Source organism: Echiichthys vipera, assembly GCF_963691815.1.
Source record: "Echiichthys vipera genome assembly, chromosome: 12".
Lineage (NCBI taxonomy): Eukaryota > Metazoa > Chordata > Actinopteri > Perciformes > Trachinidae > Echiichthys > Echiichthys vipera.
In genome coordinates, this window is record NC_139837.1 from 2123740 (window position 1) to 2143209 (window position 19470).

General features: G+C 47.2%; 1 protein-coding gene across 1 annotated transcript in view; it reads right to left on the reverse strand.

The window, feature by feature from the left end:
- The window catches only part of pals1a (protein associated with LIN7 1, MAGUK p55 family member a), a 23144-nt gene extending 7176 nt beyond the window's left edge, over positions 1-15968 (reverse strand). The window contains exons 1-10 of the mRNA XM_083923790.1: positions 15811-15968; positions 12054-12231; positions 9720-9820; positions 8439-8546; positions 4948-5025; positions 4573-4713; positions 3509-3670; positions 2424-2501; positions 161-344; positions 1-46 (exon numbers count right to left, since the gene is read on the reverse strand). The exon at positions 1-46 is cut by the window's left edge and continues 26 nt beyond it. Coding sequence (XP_083779916.1) covers positions 1-46; positions 161-344; positions 2424-2501; positions 3509-3670; positions 4573-4713; positions 4948-5025; positions 8439-8546; positions 9720-9820; positions 12054-12231; positions 15811-15897 — 1163 coding nt within the window. The 5' untranslated portion in view covers positions 15898-15968. The remainder of the gene's footprint in view (positions 47-160; positions 345-2423; positions 2502-3508; positions 3671-4572; positions 4714-4947; positions 5026-8438; positions 8547-9719; positions 9821-12053; positions 12232-15810) is intronic.
- Between the last annotated feature and the right edge of the window lie 3502 nt (positions 15969-19470).

The following is a 19470-nucleotide window of genomic DNA, read 5'->3' on the forward strand; positions in this document are numbered from 1 at the left end:
TCTATGGTTTGTTTCATGGCTTCTCTCTGCTGCTGGAAACTCTTCCCTGTGGTAAAAAAGAGAATATGAGAGGAAACAGACAGCGGTTATATCAGGCAATTAAAAGTGCCACGGCCGAGCATCGTGTGCAACTCCCCCAACGAGTGTCTGACTGAAGTACCTGGTACCAGTCCAGCGAGCGGCTGGTTATCCTCGTCTCCGTCCCTGTACGCCTGCCACCAGTTGGGGTCCGACTGGCTGATGATGTGGAGAATGTCTCCCTTCTGGAAAGATAAGCCCAGCTCTCTGCACGGCACGTAAGGGTCGTCGGAGGGGTCGTAGTCGAAATGGGCCTTCACGTGGACCTGGAGAAGGAAGAAGACAAGACGTTTTCAATGTAAACCTCGGCTCATCTCACTGCATTCAGTTCCTCTCTCCTCTCTGTGTTTCTCCGTTTGGTTGAACACTGGTTGATTGAGGACCTGTTTGGATGGAGACGATCCAGAAAGGAGACTCTAAAGTGGCGTCGCATTCTCACTTTTTATTCCACGTGTAGACGAGCGTCTTTGGGGGGAAATCTGCGTGCACACGGTGACGCAAAAGTGTGTAAATTGGACGTAGTGTGCACGTCAGGTGTGTAGGTGGAGCTGTGGAGCGCTGCCACACAACAGCACCCAGAGCTGGTGCATGCTGGGAAACGTCCTTCTCCTTCTCTTCCTAACAGCGGAGAAGCAGGACGCCGTACAGTGTGACAGGGATCTGCAGCACGGTCTGCAGCCTCCCACCGCTTCGGCTCCACCCAGGACACTTGAACGTCCCACTGATGGAAACAGTCCCACATGTTTGTTGTTGTTTACCTGAACCCTGCACACGGATGTTACGGAAACACGCACGCCACGTGAGCCAGCGTGAGCAGATCAGAGCTCACTTTAGTGTTTTTACCTTTACACGCAAACACAACGCTGGAGCAGATCAGAGCTCACTTTAGTGTTTTTACCTTTACACGCAAACAACGCTGGAGCAGATCAGAGCTCACTTTAGTGTTTCTACCTTTACCGCAAACACAACGCTGGAGCAGATCAGAGCAGAGCTTTAGTGTTTTTACCTTTACACGCAAACACAACGCCAAAGCAGATCAGAGCTCACTTTAGTGTTTTTACCTTTACACGCAAACACAACGCTGGAGCAGATCAGAGCTCACTTTAGTGTTTCTACCTTTACACGCAAACACAACGCTGGAGCAGATCAGAGCAGAGCTTTAGTGTTTTTACCTTTACACGCAAACACAACGCCAAAGCAGATCAGAGCTCACTTTAGTGTTTTTACCTTTACACGCAAACACAACGCTGGAGCAGATCAGAGCTCACTTTAGTGTTTTTACCTTTACACGCAAACACAACGCTGGAGCAGATCAGAGCTCACTTTAGTGTTTTTACCTTTACACGCAAACACAACGCTGGAGCAGATCAGAGCTCACTTTAGTGTTTTTACCTTTACACGCAAACACAACGCCGGAGCAGATCAGAGCTCACTTTAGTGTTTTTACCTTTACACGCAAACACAACGCCGGAGCAGATCAGAGCTCACTTTAGTGTTTTTACCTTTACACGCAAACACAACGCTGGAGCAGATCAGAGCTCACTTTAGTGTTTTTACCTTTACACGCAAACACAACGCCGGAGCAGATCAGAGCTCACTTTAGTGTTTCTACCTTTACACGCAAACACAGCGCTGGAGCAGACCAGAGCTCACTTTAGTGTTTTTACCTTTACATGCAAACACAACGCTGGAGCAGATTAGAGCTCACTTTAGTGTTTTTACCTTTACACGCAAACTCAACGCCGGAGCAGATCAGAGCTCACTTAAGTGTTTTTACCTTTACACGCAAACACAACGCTGGAGCAGGTCAGAGCTCACTTTAGTGTTTTTACCTTTACACGCAAACACAACGCTGGAGCAGGTCAGAGCTCACTTTAGTTTTTTTTTACCTTTACACGCAAACACAACGCTGGAGCCTTGTTCTCTTACACCTGTACAGGTGTAAACCACAGACTGTACCGCGCAGTAGTGACCCGGTGGCATCAAAGTCCCACCCCTCCACCCACATGACCAATCTGGTGCTCATCACAGCTGTCAATCATGTTTAAAACCAAACTTAGCAGAAAAATGTGAGTGATAAAAGGGGGTGGGACTCAGGAGCTATGTGCCACCAGGGGGCCATCTTTCACACATCCACACACGACTGATGTACGGACTGCATGCTTTCTTAAATACATGCATTTTACTTTGAAGAGTCAAGTGTGTTTTCCACGTTTTGTCCCTCCTGTGAGCCGCGTCGTGACCACACGTCAACACTCATTTCTGTCCACGCTTTTTTGAATTTGTTCTTTGGCAGAAACGTTGCTCATCCTCCAGCCCTCAGACGGTCATGACTCAGCACTCACCACGGACTCTTTGATAGGAGGAGGTTTGCTCTGAGCGCTGGGAATCAGCACAAAGGTCAGGAGGCCCTGCATGTCCGCCTGGCACACGCACACACACACACACACACACACACACACACACACACACACACACACACACACACAGATACAAAGAGAGAGAGAAAATCACTTGTTACTCATCAGCTTGTTTTCATCACCTGGACTTTAAGTGACCATTAAACACTTTACGCTTTGCATTTAACTTTGCGTCCTTCACACAGAACGTGAATATTAGCTGAAGGTAATTTTGTTGCTGTGCTGCTTAACTGCTACGATCAATCATGAGGATAATTATAAAAACACAGAAGCTCCGTTGTCAGAACCTGACGGGAAAACTTTACTCCTTTCAAACCTGACAAAGAGCGGATACCAGATCAACTTCCTTTGTACTTGCCTTTCACAATAAAAGCCCTAGACTGAGTAACTGTTAACCGGATGCTTTGAATATTAGCAGGCGAGCATTTTGCATTTTCCTGTCGTTTATTCCTCTTACTGTCCACATCAATGTTAACGTTATCACCTTAAAGTAATTCAGTGACTATCATTCACGCTGACTGTTGAGCGCCTATGCGTGCATGAGCGTGCATAAGCGTGCATAAGCCTGCAAAAGCGTGCTTAAGGGGGCATACGCGTGCATAAGCGTGCATAAGCGTACGTAAGCGTGCATAAGCGTGCGTAAGCGTGCGTAAGCGTGCGTAAGGGTGCGTAAGTGTGCGTAAGCGTGCGTAAGCGTGCGTAAGGGTGCGTAAGTGTGCGTAAGCGTGCGTAAGCGTGCGTAAGCGTGCGTAAGCGTGCGGAAGCGTGCGGAAGCGTACGTAAGCGTGCATAAGTGGCAGCATGTGCGTTCTAAACATAGAAAGGCTGAGTGCCCACACATTTGAATTCTCTTGTGGTCTATCAGAGCAAATGCCAGTTGTGTGGTGAAGCTGGATACATGAGACGGTACAGGTGTCGCAGTACTGAACTGGGAGTAGGAATCGAACCGTGTCTTCCGTGTTGATTCAAAGAACAGTGTGAACTACGTGTGTGCGTGTGCATATACTTACGAGAATATCAAAAACTTGGTTGACGTCTTTCCCTCGGATCTCGATGCCGTTGATCTCCAGTATTTCGTCTCCTTCTGACAGAAGTCCACTGCGTTCAGCTGCTCCGCCTCGAACGATGCGACTGATCACCACGCTCTCCATTTCATTACGAACAGTCGCCCCCTACACACACACACACACACACACACACACACACACAGACACACACACACACACACACACACAGACACACACAGACACACACAGACACACACAGGAGGGCAGCTTAAAACACTTTGTTTTGAAAAGGAAGAAACGTTACATTTGGTGTCATATCTAATATCCTAATTGAAATGTTAACATTTTGTTTTCATGCATTCAGATTCCTTCATATATTTTATCATTTTGGGGGCAACACACCCTAAAGCAGAGGTCTGCAACCCGCGGATCTTTAGCCTCTTTTCAGTGGCTCCCTGTGGCTTTGCCAAAAATAAAATGGAAATGGATAACTTAGGCGACACAGTGGTTTGGTGGTTATTACTGTCGCCTCACAGCGAGAGGGTTCCTGGTTTGAATCCCGGCTGGGGCCCTTCTGTGTGGAGTTTGCATGTTGTCCCCGTGTCTGCGTGGGTTTTCTCCGGGTTCTCCGGTTTCCTCCCACAGTCCAAAGACGTGCAGGTGTTCGGTTCATTGATGACTCTAAATCACCCGTAGGTGTGAATGGTTGTCTGTCTCTGTTCGTCTCTATGTGTCCTGTGATAGACTGGCGTCCTGTCCAGGGTGGACCCCGCCTCACGCCCGGTGTCAGCTGGGATCGGCTCCAGCCCGTTACGTAAAACTCAAAATATGTGTCACATCCTTTGTCTACGGCCCAGCACCTTCCACCGCAGGTGCTAATCTTGAGTTTCTAACCCGCGCAGTCCGTATGCTAACCCCCGATAACCGTGAGTGTGTGAGTGAGTGAGTGAGTGAGTGTGTGAGTAAGTGTGTGTGCGTGTGTGTGCGTGTGTGTGAGTGAATGAGTGTGTGAGTGAGTGAGCTCGTGAGTGAGTGTGTGTGTGGGTGAGTGAGTGAGTGAGTCTTACCAGTGGTATGTCTTGGGCTTTCTCTATGCGGACTATCTTCACAGTCTCTCCTCCCCACTGGGTCAGTGTCTCTCCCTGGGCGGGCGGTGGCTCCGTCTGCATCTCCGTCTCTGCTATGCTGTCATGGGCCAGGAGCAATGACTGCAAAACACACACACACACACACACACAACACACACACACACTCTCTCACTCAGCTATAGGATTGGAGAAACGACCGTCACTACAGGATTATTCACAGCCATGATTTGCTGAGTGTGTGTGTGTGTGTGTGTGTGTGTGTGTGTGTGTGTGTGTGTGTGTGTGTGTGTGTGTGTGTGTGTGTGTGTGTGTGTGTGTGTGTGTGTGTGTGTGTGTGTGTGTGTGTGTCTCTACCTGGATGTGTGTGTCTGACAGCAGGCTGTGGAGTTCGAGTCCCTCTTTGTTCTGACTTGACTGGATGAGAGTCCTGGCCTGTCACCATAGTAACATTAAACATCATCATGACAAATATCAAACTGCACACATTCAGGAACATCGGTCGTTTTGCAGCAGGTGATTATTTGTCTCTCTTTGCGATTTTTGCACCGCTACAAAAAATAACTATGGGCTCAGATTGAGTTTGGTTTATTTGGTTGATCCTCTTCTTTACAGAGGAAGGAGAAACCTGGTCTGGGCTCTTGGTTTCTGATCATGTGAGGGGGCTACAAACAAGACCTGAACTCTCTTGAAGAGCTGGCAGAAATATCCGGGCTACAATGAAAACTTCAAACTAAATCTGGATCTAATCTGGGAGCTCACAGGGCGGGCGAGGGGAGACAATACACAAGGAAGAAGAGTGGACAACCATGAGGAGATAACAGGTGGGAATAACAATGTATCTGATAGGTAAGATAAAATGTGTTAGGACTAGGGACGCTCGATTTTGGCTTTTCTGCCGATATCCGATATTCTGATATTGTCCAACCCTTAATTTCCGATACCGATATCACCTGATACCGATATATGCAGCCTTTTTACACCAAAATTAATCACATATCACCTATTATGGAATTAACACATTATGCCTAATTTTATTGTGATGCCCCACTGGATGCAGACATAGATGCAACACGGCTTTTCAAATGTCAACACAGTCTGTACAAAATAAATTATTGAAAAAAGTGCCATTCATTTAATTGTTTGTGTTTTTAGAGAGAATATTTTGCCTCAAACACAACTACAGACAACATCACAACAAGGAAGATGCATAGCTTCAGTCCAGAGTAGTAAACAAACATAATCCTCTTTTTCCACACTGAGTAACGCCTGAGCCGTAACTTGACAAATAATACAATCAATAAATTAGCAGTCAAGCTCAACATGCTAACCTGTATTGGATCTAATGGATACAGCACCAGAAATTACCTTCTTCAAATCGCACATATACTGTTAGTAGGTGACACTTGGAAATACTTCAAAAACCACGGACATCTCATGCACCGGGCGAGCTGAAGCTTGTTAGCCACGGTTAGCAACCTACGAGTGAAGCGTGTTGTTGTTGTTATACGTCATCAAGCACGCGCCTGTAAACGGCCCGTGTTGCATTCATGCAGACTCGGAAATGCTGAAGCCTACAGAACAAACATCGGTTGAAAAAACCCGATACCGATAATTCCCGATATTACATTTTTAAGTCAATATCGGCCGATAATATCGGTGGGCCGATATTATCGGACATCCCTAGTTAGGAACCATCTATGCTCTAAAACAGGGTGTCAAACTGATCCAGTAAAGAGTCGCTGTGGCTGCAGGTTTTCATTCCAACCAATCAAAAACACACCTGGTCCAACAAATCACCTGTGTGAAGACGATTCAGGTGATGGAGTAACTCCAGTCAGGTGTGTTTTTGCTTGGTTGGGATGAAAACCTGCAGCACAGCGAGTCGGCCCTTTACTGGATCAGTGTGACCCCTCTGCTCTAAAACCATAAATGCTCTGCTGTTTAATCTTGTCATGTGTAAAACGAGAGAAGGTGAATGGTCCTTAATGGGCACGTCACTTTAAAAAAGTTACATTTACTAGTAACTTCTCCGTGAATTAGTTACCGAGGTTCAACTGATAAAAGTAACTTTTTACGATGGTTAAAGGTTCGAGGTATCTTTGGTGTACAGCCAGCAGTCAAAGAGGCACAGCAAACAACAAATATCAGACATAAAACACGATAAAAACAACACAGAAAGATTCTCAATGAGAAACTGCTCTGTTATGAAACCTGCCCCTAGTGGACACTCAGAGAACTGACGCTGACGGAGCTTCCTGATTGGATCAGACAGGAAGTCTCTGTGGTGGGGGTTAGACCCTGAAAGCACCGCCATCTTTGATTGGTGTCCATGCCTCCTTCCAGAGCCCTCACAAAGAACAGTCTTTGCTGCTCTGAGAAGCTTTAATGAGGTAATTATCATCGTAAGGCGACGCATTTATTCAACGGTAGCAGTTATAACGAAGGGAAGAATAATCAATGAATTACTCCTTACTGAAGAAAGTTCTTTTTTAACACCGTCATTCCTCTGGCTGCTAATGGGTGAGCATTTCCTACACACTGGGGCTGTTTTAATTTCCATCATTCCTTTCCACTTCATGATCAAAGACAAAGGAACATGTTTGGGGCAGTGTGAGCGCCAAACGCAGGGCAGGAGGGGGGGGGGGAGCAAACACTGAGCAGACATAATGAGCTGCCTGCTCTTTAATGAGATTCCACTGAAATGAGCCATGAATAGCTCTTAGGGCGCACTCCCACTGTCCTTCCACACCGTGCCCGTGCTTTAGGGTCCTTGTCCCCCCCTCCAGGCCCGTTTGTACTCACACTACCTGGGCCTCGGAGAATGCTTCTTGCTGCCTATACGTCATCACGCCGTAACACGTCACACGCATTGATGACGTCATGGCGATGCGTGGCTTTGTTTCCAGATCTTTCCGTAGACCTCTGAGTTTTTGTGCGTCTTGTCGACTGTTTTTGAATCTTTTCATCGACCAAATCTGCAGTAAACACTCCACCTCCGCATCACACCAACGTGAACCTTTCACCGCCATTGTTTGAAATGTCCGCGCATGGTCCCTCCTTCTTTTTTCTACGTCCCAACAGGCGCACAGGAAATGACCTCAGAGCCGCCGTAGGCCTCGTGCTCGTACACGTGCGCACGCTCTACAAAAGCCCACCTCTCCCAAACGGGCCGTGGACGGCAAGCTGGCCGCAGTTATACGCGAAGCGGTTGCACTCACACTGGTCAAACGCACTAGGCTTGACCTGAAAAACCTGTTTTGGCCCGGTGCGGAAGGACAGTGTGAGTGCGCCCTTAAAGTCACACACTCAACAGTGTGGCAGAAACATAAACGCAGCACCGATCACACGAGCATCCCGGGTACAGCTTCACTTAAAGAAGTCATCATGACCCTGGTGTCTAACTCCACAGAGTCGGCTCTCTCTCTCTCTCTCTCTCTCTCTCTGATGAATGAACTCAGACTGGAGCGAACTCTGACACTGTTGCGATGAATTAAACCGGACGATTACGAAATATAAGAGCCGGCTGCCAAGAATGTGTGTACATGCACATACTGTACACACTCGTGTTTCAGCCCTAATTGATGCTGAACAGAGCTGCTCTGTCTTCAACCTCGTTATTAAAGTACACACTCGCTGACCAGCACTGTCCCTGTGAGTGTGTCTGTGTGTGTGTGTGTGTGTGTGTGTGTGTGTGTGTGTGTGTGTGTGTGTGTGTGTGTGTGTGTGTGTGTGTGTGTGTGTGTGTGTGTGAGAGAGTTTGCTTTCTGCCGGATGAACATGATGTAACAGGACTTTCCCAGGAATCAAACAAGTGCAGATCTGAAGTAAAAGCAGTCATGTTATACCTCCATGGCCAGCTGAAGTGCCTGCTGCGTGTGTGGGTATGGCGGAGAGGGGCGGTGCATGCTCGCGGCCACCGCATTGTGGATCTTCAGCGCCGACTGGAAGTCAGACTGAAAGGAGACAAAAGAAAGCAGCGTGTTGTGTCAGATTCCACTCAGTAATTTCAATATTGGAATACTCGCATTACCTGACGAACGGGTTCAGATAAATGTCAGACAGGTTCCTGTTGATACGAGTCTCCTGCAGACAGCAGCACCTCTCTCTCTGTTCCTCCTCCGTTCAGCGATTATTATCACTCTTCTCTACCCGCTGAACGCTTGGATGCAGTGGCGTGCATAGACTTTTTGAAGGGCAGGGGCAATAAGGAAAAAAAGGGCACATATAGCAAGTCCTCGCACATATGAGGGAACTTTAGCACACGTTTTGGCTCCTAGAGGACACTTTAGCACACGTTTTGGCTCCTAGAGGACACTTTAACACATGTTTTGACTCCTAGAGGACACTTTAGCAAACGTCTTGGCTCCTAGAGGGCACTTTAGCACAAGTTTTGGCCCCTAGAGGACACTCTAGCACACATTTTGGCTCCTAGAGGGCACTTTAGCAAACGTTTAGGTTCCTAGAGGACACTTTAGCACAAGTTTTGGCTCCTAGAGGACACTTTAGCACAAGTTTTGGCTCCTAGAGGACACTTTTGCACACTTTAACTCGCGTGCCCTTCAGCGCGTCGGTGCGCAGAGATGAGGGAGAGGACGCTGTCCGCCTCTACCGCCACGAATGACCCTCCTGTTTTTGTAAGTGTTGTGGAAGGTGAGTGGATTACTTTTATCGAGCCTGAGTATGAGCCACCGTCACGGCGAACAACGGCAACAAGGGCGGAGAAAATGATATGACAGAGCAGCAACACTGAGGGCTGATCTGGAACATGTGGGGAAAGGGAACAGCAGCTCCTCACCGCTGTGGAGAGAATGGATTCAAACAATGGAACGGCGTTTTCCCGCGTATCATGTTAGGGGCCTCAAATAGTGGCGTTGACGACAGTAATTGTGCCCATCCCTAGTACAAACATATGTCCCATTTACATCACTGTCCCATTTACAGTGTTTAAAAGTGAAATGAAAACATAAAACCCTGTGAAATGTTCAGACTTTTCTTTATACACTATTAATAAAAACGTGTCCACCGGGCCTTCCTCTGAAAAATGTGCAGAACGTCTTTGAGGGGGGATAAAAAACCCAATTACATGTTGACTTGAGGCTCTCTGCACCTAATTCCCTTTATATTACCTTGTTTAGCAGTGCAAGAACCAGCTCCACGTCATTCTGACTCTGGGGGTCGGTGAGGCAGCCGCGGACCTGCTTCAGTGACAGCAGCAACTCCTCCAACTCTGCAGGAAAGACACGAGAACACCATCGATAACCTTTGACTGGAACATGTCGACCTACACCAGAGACACGCTGCTCAATTAGAGCTCTGCTTTACGATAAGACTGGAACAAGACTGCACTTTGTCTTAAGTGCATCCACCAAGAAACAGCAGCATCCCATCCAATTTCATATGAGAAAGATGTCGATTTAGAAGCTCACAATTGAGCTGGATGCAGTTTTCGGGATCTAACATCTTATGGGCACTAGCTTGTTGAGCAGGAACAGCTGAACGTAGCGGTTGACTTAAAGTGAAATTTGGGGCAAATTCACTCATCAAATAATTCATTCATTCATCTGCAACCTCTTGTCCCTGTCGGGGTCGTAGGGGGCTGGAGCCGATCCCAGCTGACATCGGGCGTGAGGCGGGGTCCACCCTGGACAGGACGCCAGTCTATCACAGGACACATAGAGACGAACAGAGACAGACAACCATTCACACCTACGGGTGATTTAGAGTCATCAATGAACCGAACACCTGCACGTCTTTGGACTGTGGGAGGAAACCGGAGAACCCGGAGAAAACCCATGCAGACACGGGGACAACATGCAAACTCCACACAGAAGGGTAACAGCTGGGATTCAAACCAGGAACCCTCTCGCTGTGAGGCGAATGTGCTAGCCAGAGACAATTTATTTCCTGTGCGTTGATTAGTCGACTAATCGCTCTAAATGACTACTTAACATCCCTGTTATAGGCCAACCTTCAATTTTGTAAATTCAGGTTTATTCACATAAATCCCTGTTAATTTGGCAGTAGCTCAGTCCATAGGTGACTCGGCTGGGAACCAGAGGGTCGCCGGTTTGAGTCCCTGTGTGGACCATGAATGGAGTGTGGACTGGTGGCTGGAGAGGTGCCAGTTCATCTCCTGGACATTGTCGAGGTGCTGTTGAGCAAGGCACTGAACCCCCAACTGCTCGGGGCGCCGATCCATTGGCAGCCCCCTCGCTCTGACATCTCTCCTTAATTGCATGTATATAGGTCCTGTCTGTGCGTGTGTGTGTATCTCGGGCCTGTGTGTGTGTGCAACATGAATAACAATAATAATAGAGTGAAAAAATGAATTTCCTCTTGCGGGATTAATAAAGTAATTCTAATAAACTCAACCCTACTCACGATGTTTGACCATCTCCAGCATTTCCACTCTGTTTCTCTAACAATTCAGACAATTCAATTATCTGAAAAGTCCCTTCTGCTCTGCATATTGACCGACATGGTAGCCTGTGAATGTTCTCATGTGTCCAGGTCGTCGTTATCCCCAAAGCAGTTTCAATCAAAAGCAACTGGACTTTGTTATATTTGACACGGTAGCTGAAATGAAAAGGTCCGACCGTGCAGCTGATCACACCAACCAGCCGAGTTTCAAACTAAATACACACCTTCGGTTTACGTAGGCAATCTGTCGGCGAGTGAGAGACTAAAATAGGATCAAATCTTTCAAATGTTTTCAGGATATTTGGACATTTTAACCGATTTCCAGGTTTTTTTGCGTGACTAGAAAACTGCTCAGGACTCCAGGATGAGTGGGAGCCTGAACAGAGGGGGTCTGGTTTCACTGCTTATCATTTCCGGGATAAGGTCAAAACAACAACATCGTGTTTCTTCAATCCAGTCACAATCGTCTTGGGCAGAGGAAAGGCTGATAGAGGAGACAGCAGAAGCGACCACACGCCGAACATCAGACCTTTCTTTCTTCTTTTTATCAAAAATCTGATTTAAAATTGCGGGAAAAAGCAGAACATGGCGGCTGATAATGGGTCGATCCCGGCTTCAGATTAATGTGTGTGTGAGACAACGGCATCTCATTTAGTCACTTAACTTCTACGTTGTGTGTGTGTGTGTGTGTGTGTGTGTGTGTGTGTGTGTGTGTGTGTGTGTGTCAACATTACCACCCCTAACACAGTCTTAATTAAGTCGCCCTCAAGAGCCTCTCGTGTCCTTCTCTCCCTCCCTGAGGAATTCCCTCCCTAACGGCAGACATGTCGCCCTTACATTCCTTTCTCTCCCAGCCGGCGTTCTCTCTCTCTCCACCTCTTTACTTTCACCCTCCACTCCTTCTCCTTCTCGAGTCACGCTCACCTCTACCTCTTTATTCTTTCCTTTTTCTCTGAGAGCTTTACTACATCAGTGATCTGCAATTCTAGTCTCGTCTGTGTCCGTGTGTGTGTGTGTCTGCGTGTGCGTGTGTGTTTTACCCAGCAGTGCGTGCGTGTGCTGGCTGCCGAGTGCCGGCTGCTGCGGTGCGTACGAGTCTTGCAGGAATGTGGGGTTGTCGATGCCGATGTGGGGATGCTGGGAGAGCTTTCGGAGTCGGAGCGAGGCGTTCAGGTCCAGCTGCCGACCCTCCTCCTCTCTACGACGACGGAGGTCCTCCTGAAACACACACGGACTCATTAACGCATCATAGAGAGAGAGAGAGACAATGGACCATCTGATCATTCAGGGGTAACACTCTACCACCCCGCTGCCGTTCTATAACCAAGATTCAAGCAACTCAAAAATGCCCAACAGCAAAAATAACCGAATGTCTCCATTAAAAATAAGTAGATTTATAATTTCTCTTTTTAAAATAAGCTAACCCTGGATCTGTACGTGTTGGCGTGGGATTGGTTTATCACTTTTTGACAGTAGTGCGAGCACCATCTTCTTCTTCTGTGGTGTCCTGGGGCGCAGGCATCAAAGCAAAAGACGCAAACACACCGAACAAGCTCATAAAGAAGGCCGGGTCTGTGCTCGTCACCCTGGAGGAGGTGATGGAGCACAGGACGCTAAACTGTGGTGATCATGGACGATGTCTCTCATCCCCTCCATGAAACCCTGGACGAGCTTCAGCAGCAGACTCATTCAACCTCGCTGCTTAAAGACCGGCACAGGAAACAGTTCCTACCTGCTGTTTAAAGAACGACACAGGAAACAGTTCCTACCTGCTGCTTAAAGAACGCCACAGGAAACAGTTCCTACCTGCTGCTTAAAGAACGCCACAGGAAACAGTTCCTACCTGCTGCTTAAAGAACGCCACAGGAAACAGTTCCTACCTGCTGCTTAAAGAACGCCACAGGAAACAGTTCCTACCTGCTGCTTAAAGAACGCCACAGGAAACAGTTCCTACCTGCTGCTTAAAGAACGCCACAGGAAACAGTTCCTACCTGCTGCTTAAAGAACGCCACAGGAAACAGTTCCTACCTGCTGCTTAAAGAACGCCACAGGAAACAGTTCCTACCTGCTGCTTAAAGAACGCCACAGGAAACAGTTCCTACCTGCTGCTTAAAGAACGCCACAGGAAACAGTTCCTACCTGCTGCTTAAAGAACGCCACAGGAAACAGTTCCTACCTGCTGCCTAAAGAACGCCACAGGAAACAGTTCCTACCTGCTGCTTAAAGAACGCCACAGGAAACAGTTCCTATCTGCTGCTTAAAGAACGACACAGGAAACAGTTCCTACCTGCTGCTTAAAGAACGCCACAGGAAACAGTTCCTACCTGCTGCTTAAAGAACGCCACAGGAAACAGTTCCTACCTGCTGCTTAAAGAACGCCACAGGAAACAGTTCCTACCTGCTGCTTAAAGAACGCCACAGGAAACAGTTCCTACCTGCTGCTTAAAGAACGCCACAGGAAACAGTTCCTACCTGCTGCCTTAAAGAACGCCACAGGAAACAGTTCCTACCTGCTGCCTTAAAGAACGCCACAGGAAACAGTTCCTACCTGCTGCCTAAAGAACGCCACAGGAAACAGTTTCTACCTGCTGCTTAAAGAACGCCACAGGAAACAGTTCCTACCTGCTGCTTAAAGAACGCCACAGGAAACAGTTCCTACCTGCTGCTTAAAGAACGCCACAGGAAACAGTTCCTACCTGCTGCTTAAAGAACGCAACAGGAAACAGTTCCTACCTGCTGCCTTAAAGAACGCCACAGGAAACAGTTCCTACCTGCTGCTTAAAGAACGCCACGGGAAACAGTTCCTACCTGCTGCCTTAAAGAACGCCACAGGAAACAGTTCCTACCTGCTGCTTAAAGAGCGCCACAGGAAACAGTTCCTACCTGCTGCCTAAAGAACGCCACAGGAAACAGTTCCTACCTGCTGCTTAAAGAACGCCACAGGAAACAGTTCCTACCTGCTGCTTAAAGAACGCCACAGGAAACAGTTCCTACCTGCTGCTTAAAGAACGCCACAGGAAACAGTTCCTACCTGCTACTTAAAGAACGCCACAGGAAACAGTTCCTACCTGCTGCTTAAAGAACGCCACAGGAAACAGTTCCTACCTGCTGCTTAAAGAACGCCACAGGAAACAGTTCCTACCTGCTGCTTAAAGAACGCCACAGGAAACAGTTCCTACCTCGCTGCTTAAAGAACGACACAGGAAACAGTTCCTACCTGCTGCTTAAAGAACGCCACAGGAAACAGTTCCTACCTGCTGCTTAAAGAACGCCACAGGAAACAGTTCCTACCTGCTGCTTAAAGAACGCCACAGGAAACAGTTCCTACCTGCTGCTTAAAGAACGCCACAGGAAACAGTTCCTACCTGCTGCTTAAAGAACGCCACAGGAAACAGTTCCTACCTGCTGCTTAAAGAACGCCACAGGAAACAGTTCCTACCTCGCTGCTTAAAGAACGCCACAGGAAACAGTTCCTACCTGCTGCTTAAAGAACGCCACAGGAAACAGTTCCTACCTGCTGCTTAAAGAACGCCACAGGAAACAGTTCCTACCTGCTGCTTAAAGAACGCCACAGGAAACAGTTCCTACCTGCTGCTTAAAGAACGCCACAGGAAACAGTTCCTACCTGCTGCCTAAAGAACGCCACAGGAAACAGTTCCTACCTGCTGCTTAAAGAACGCCACAGGAAACAGTTCCTACCTGCTGCTTAAAGAACGCCACAGGAAACAGTTCCTACCTGCTGCTTAAAGAACGCCACAGGAAACAGTTCCTACCTGCTGCTTAAAGAACGCCACAGGAAACAGTTTCTACCTGCTGCTTAAAGAACGCCACAGGAAACAGTTCCTACCTGCTGCTTAAAGAACGCCACAGGAAACAGTTCCTACCTGCTGCTTAAAGAACGCCACAGGAAACAGTTCCTACCTGCTGCTTAAAGAACGCCACAGGAAACAGTTCCTACCTGCTGCTTAAAGAACGGCACAGGAAACAGTTCCTACCTGCTGCTTAAAGAACGCCACAGGAAACAGTTCCTACCTGCTGCTTAAAGAACGCCACAGGAAACAGTTCCTACCTGCTGCTTAAAGAACGCCACAGGAAACAGTTCCTACCTGCTGCTTAAAGAACGCCACAGGAAACAGTTCCTACCTGCTGCTTAAAGAACGCCACAGGAAACAGTTCCTACCTGCTGCCTTAAAGAACGCCACAGGAAACAGTTCCTACCTGCTGCTTAAAGAACGCCACAGGAAACAGTTCCTACCTGCTGCTTAAAGAACGCCACAGGAAACAGTTCCTACCTGCTGCTTAAAGAACGCCACAGGAAACAGTTCCTACCTGCTGCTTAAAGAACGCCACAGGAAACAGTTCCTACCTGCTGCTTAAAGAACGCCACAGGAAACAGTTCCTACCTGCTGCTTAAAGAACGCCAGAGGAAACAGTTCCTACCTGCTGCCTTAAAGAACACCACAGGAAACAGTTCCTACCTGCTGCCGTCAGACTCTACGGCGCTTCACAGCAACGCTGAGCGACGCTCAGGGAATAAACTCACACTACTCAAAGTGACATATCACTGAAATGCACCTTTGTCTCTCCTGCACCTTATACTCCACAAAACTATGAAGAAAACTGCGACTTATAATCCGAAAAATATGGTAATGTTTCTTTGATGAGTATATTTGCCGAGGGCTGAAAGGACGAGCACCTCAGAGTCGTCCTTAAATACAGCACTTTAGTAAGTGTGCTGTACTTATGGACAACTTTAATGTTGAGTGAAACAAGCCTGAGTAACGTGCGTGCACATACCTGGTGCTGTCGTATCCTCTCCAGCTGTGCAGATCGCCGGAGCGGTAGCGTTCGACTCCCCAGGTCTCCCGGACAGTCGACGGCCATTTCCCGGTGCTGCTGTCCTCCCCTCAGCTCTTCCTCGCTGCCTCCTCCTCCTCCTCCTCCTTCTCCTCCTCCTCCTCCTCCTCCTCCCTCCCCAGCAACATGGCCGTTCAGATGGGAGGTTGTCATTCCTCCCACACACACACACACACACACACCAAGAGTCTTAAGTGGGTGTGTTTGTGCGCGCTGCAGGGATGCTGCGGTGTGTAGAGCTGTGTGTCAGGTGGGTCTAGGAGGGCAGCTCAGTGAACAGGGCGGCCATGGTACGTTCACCTGTGGAATAAGCAGATTAAATGATGTCATTAATCTCGTTTGTTGCATTCTGCGTTAAAACACCCTTTGACAAGGGCGAGAAGACAGCTACACAGTGAGAGGAGGTGTGTTACACCTGTGCAGCAGCTTAGGTCTGACAGGAATCTATTTACCTGTGACCAACACACCGGTCTGACTGGTGTATTGGCCGTTTATTAACCTACACACACACACACACACACACTCAGGCTTCTGGGTGAGAGAGTAAGGTCATGTCACAGCATGTGTCGTTAAAAACAGAGTTGTGAAACAAAGACAGCTTAAACAAAAGGTCAGACTCTCCAGGTGGACTGTCCTGTGTCCTCATACACCCAGAGGGAGGGTATTATTTTTTTTACCCACTAAAATAAAGGGTTTCTAACTTTCTCAAATCCACCTGCGTGCCTGCACTTTGTCCTGTTACCCTTTGCAAGAGCACCGCTGGTGTAAAGGGACACAGGTATCGCTCCTGTGACCCTGTTGTTTGTGTAATGTCCTGTGTGTTTACGCAAAAGACACATGCTAAGAGGGGTGGGCAGCAAAAAATATCAATTTATAACTTCCAAAAATCAAGTTTTCGGTCTCAGGAGCGCGCACTTTGCGGCCTCCGTAGATCACTTTTGCAGGAAGGTACCGGCTCGTCAGTCACTTCCAGGCCGCCCGTCACTGAAGGCCAGTGTCCAAAGACGCACTTTGGATTTAACAACCTCCAGTGAAGGAGAAGCTGCAGGACTCATCAATATTGCAAAATGAAAGTCAAGTACTTCGGCGTCACTACGACTACGAACGCCCTCTGCGGTCAAGAGAGCCGCCATTCGCTTCTCCGAAGCCAAACCAGCCGGCTCTGACATGAAGGTAAACACTTAACGGTCATTCTTCACTTGGGGTCAGGACTCATTCCCGACCTGGAGTAACAATCCACTGCATTTTGGTAATTGATAATAAACTATTAACACTTCCATTCTTGAAAGCCTAAAACTTTTGAGCAGTCGTGTATTTGTATTCTTGGACGTTGTTCTCACGTATTTCATATTCTTACTTGTAATTGTGACTTACAATGCAATATCATAATTGTTCAATATAATTATTATCGTACTATCGTCGTGCTTTGGCAACAGCGTCATGCTAATAAAGCTAACACACACACACATACACAAACACACGCACACACACAGTTGAAAACAAACAGGTGAGACGGATGGATGCCTTATCTTTCAGTGCCACAATAACAAAAGCATGTTGATATGTTATCTCTTACCAGCAGGACTGCACACACACACACACACACACACACAGACACACACACAGACACACACACAGACACACACGCACACACACAGGTCCCATGATGCAGCAGTGAGGAATGCCAGGCAGCCCTGGGAACAAAATTCCACTTATGGGGGAAGGGAGTGTGTGTAGTGTGTTTACAGGCGTAGACATTACACACACACATTACACACACACACACACATTACACACTCTTTAGGACGCCGCGTCCCTCCCCAAATAATGAGAATATACCAATCTGCCCCCCCCCCCCCCCCCAGGGTCCATGTTAAATATGACCCTGTGTAAACTAAACACATTATGAACAAAGGGACCAAAAAAATAAAAACAACAGAAAGTTGCGCAAAAAGGAAATGACGCGAGCTGGAACGCAAGTTTTGCTCCTAGCTTCTGGCCGAGCTTTAACGTCTTTAACGTTTATTTTATTTAACCTTTATTTAACCAGGGAAAAGTCTCACTGATATAAGACACAGCTCCGTCCTCATAGGTGATAAACGCTGTGGGAAACTTCTGGTCAGAGAATAAGAAACAGAATTTTTAGTGATTTTCATTTTTGTTATAATAAAACACCGACCGTAAAACAAAACACTGGAGAAGAAAAATAAAACACTATTTTTCTGACTTTGAATCGACCCCTTTCTTGTAGATTTGCTAGTTTTTAATCTCGTGAATCTGCTAATTTTTTCTCGAATATCCCCCCCCCCCCATCCCTGAATCTGTATTTTTTAATTTTTGGGCCTTAAACTGCCGTCGTACCGTGGTCGACCGTGTCATTAGACTGTAGGCATTTTGAAGGTGCATTCATATATAAAACATCACCGTAGTCCAACACAGACATGCGGAAACAAGTCTTTTTTTGGCCTTAATCCGCCGTCGCACCGTGGTTGACCGTGGTTGACCGTGGTTGACCGTGGTTGACCTGGGTTGACCTTGGTTGACCTTGGTTGACCGTGTCCAGAGACTGAAGGCATTTCAAAGGTATATTCATATATAAAAGTCCAGCACAGACATAAATGCTGCGGAAACAAGTGTTTTTTTGGCTTAAAAAAAGAAAAACAGGGTTTCTTTCGAAGGTAAAAACCTAATTTTATCTTTAGTTTTGTCACGAGTCGCTGGATGTTTGGATTAAAAGAAAGAGACGTCCCAGATCTTTGTGTCGAGACACAGATTCAGTCGCTGAGCCTGTAAAGTGGTGATAGGAGGGAGGTCACAGGACCAGCATTTGAAACACGTACTAAATCACACGGTGACGCTGCACACCGTTAAAAACAAAGAGGCTGATTTGGTGCAGCTCTGGAAAGAGAGGGAAATACAGCCGGGCTCTTTACGTTCAGTCAAACCTGCACGGACTCTTAAATACACTTAAGTACAATGTCCCAGGAGCAATCGTCAGTCTGCACTTCTGTATTTGTGTACGTGTTCTGTTTGTTCTCTGCTGCCAATGTCAGTAACTCTACGGAGCTCTTTTGACTTTTACCTCGACAGAACTGGACGGGAACAACGTAAACAAAGGAGAGTTCATTGAAAAAGGAAGAGTTAGTGGTTCTGTGCCTCCTCCTGAAGACAACCAGAGTGTTTTCACGTTTCACGTTTATGAACCCTGTCAGCAGATCTGTAACTGTCACTACTGTTCATGTTCACGGATATATTACTGAATACTGATCTGAATCTGATGAGAACAGGACCAGGGACCCAGGGGATCAGGGGCCCCACACAAAACTATTACAAAGAGACACAAAACAACTTCAAAGAGACACAATACGACGACAAATAGACACAAAACAACTTCAAAGAGACACAATACGACAACAAAGAGACACAAAACAACTTCAAAGAGACACAATACGACGACAAAGAGACATAAAACTACGACAAAGAGACACAATACGACGACAAATAGACACAAAACAACTTCAAAGAGACACAATACGACAACAAAGAGACACAAAACAACTTCAAAGAGACACAATACGACGACAAAGAGACATAAAACTA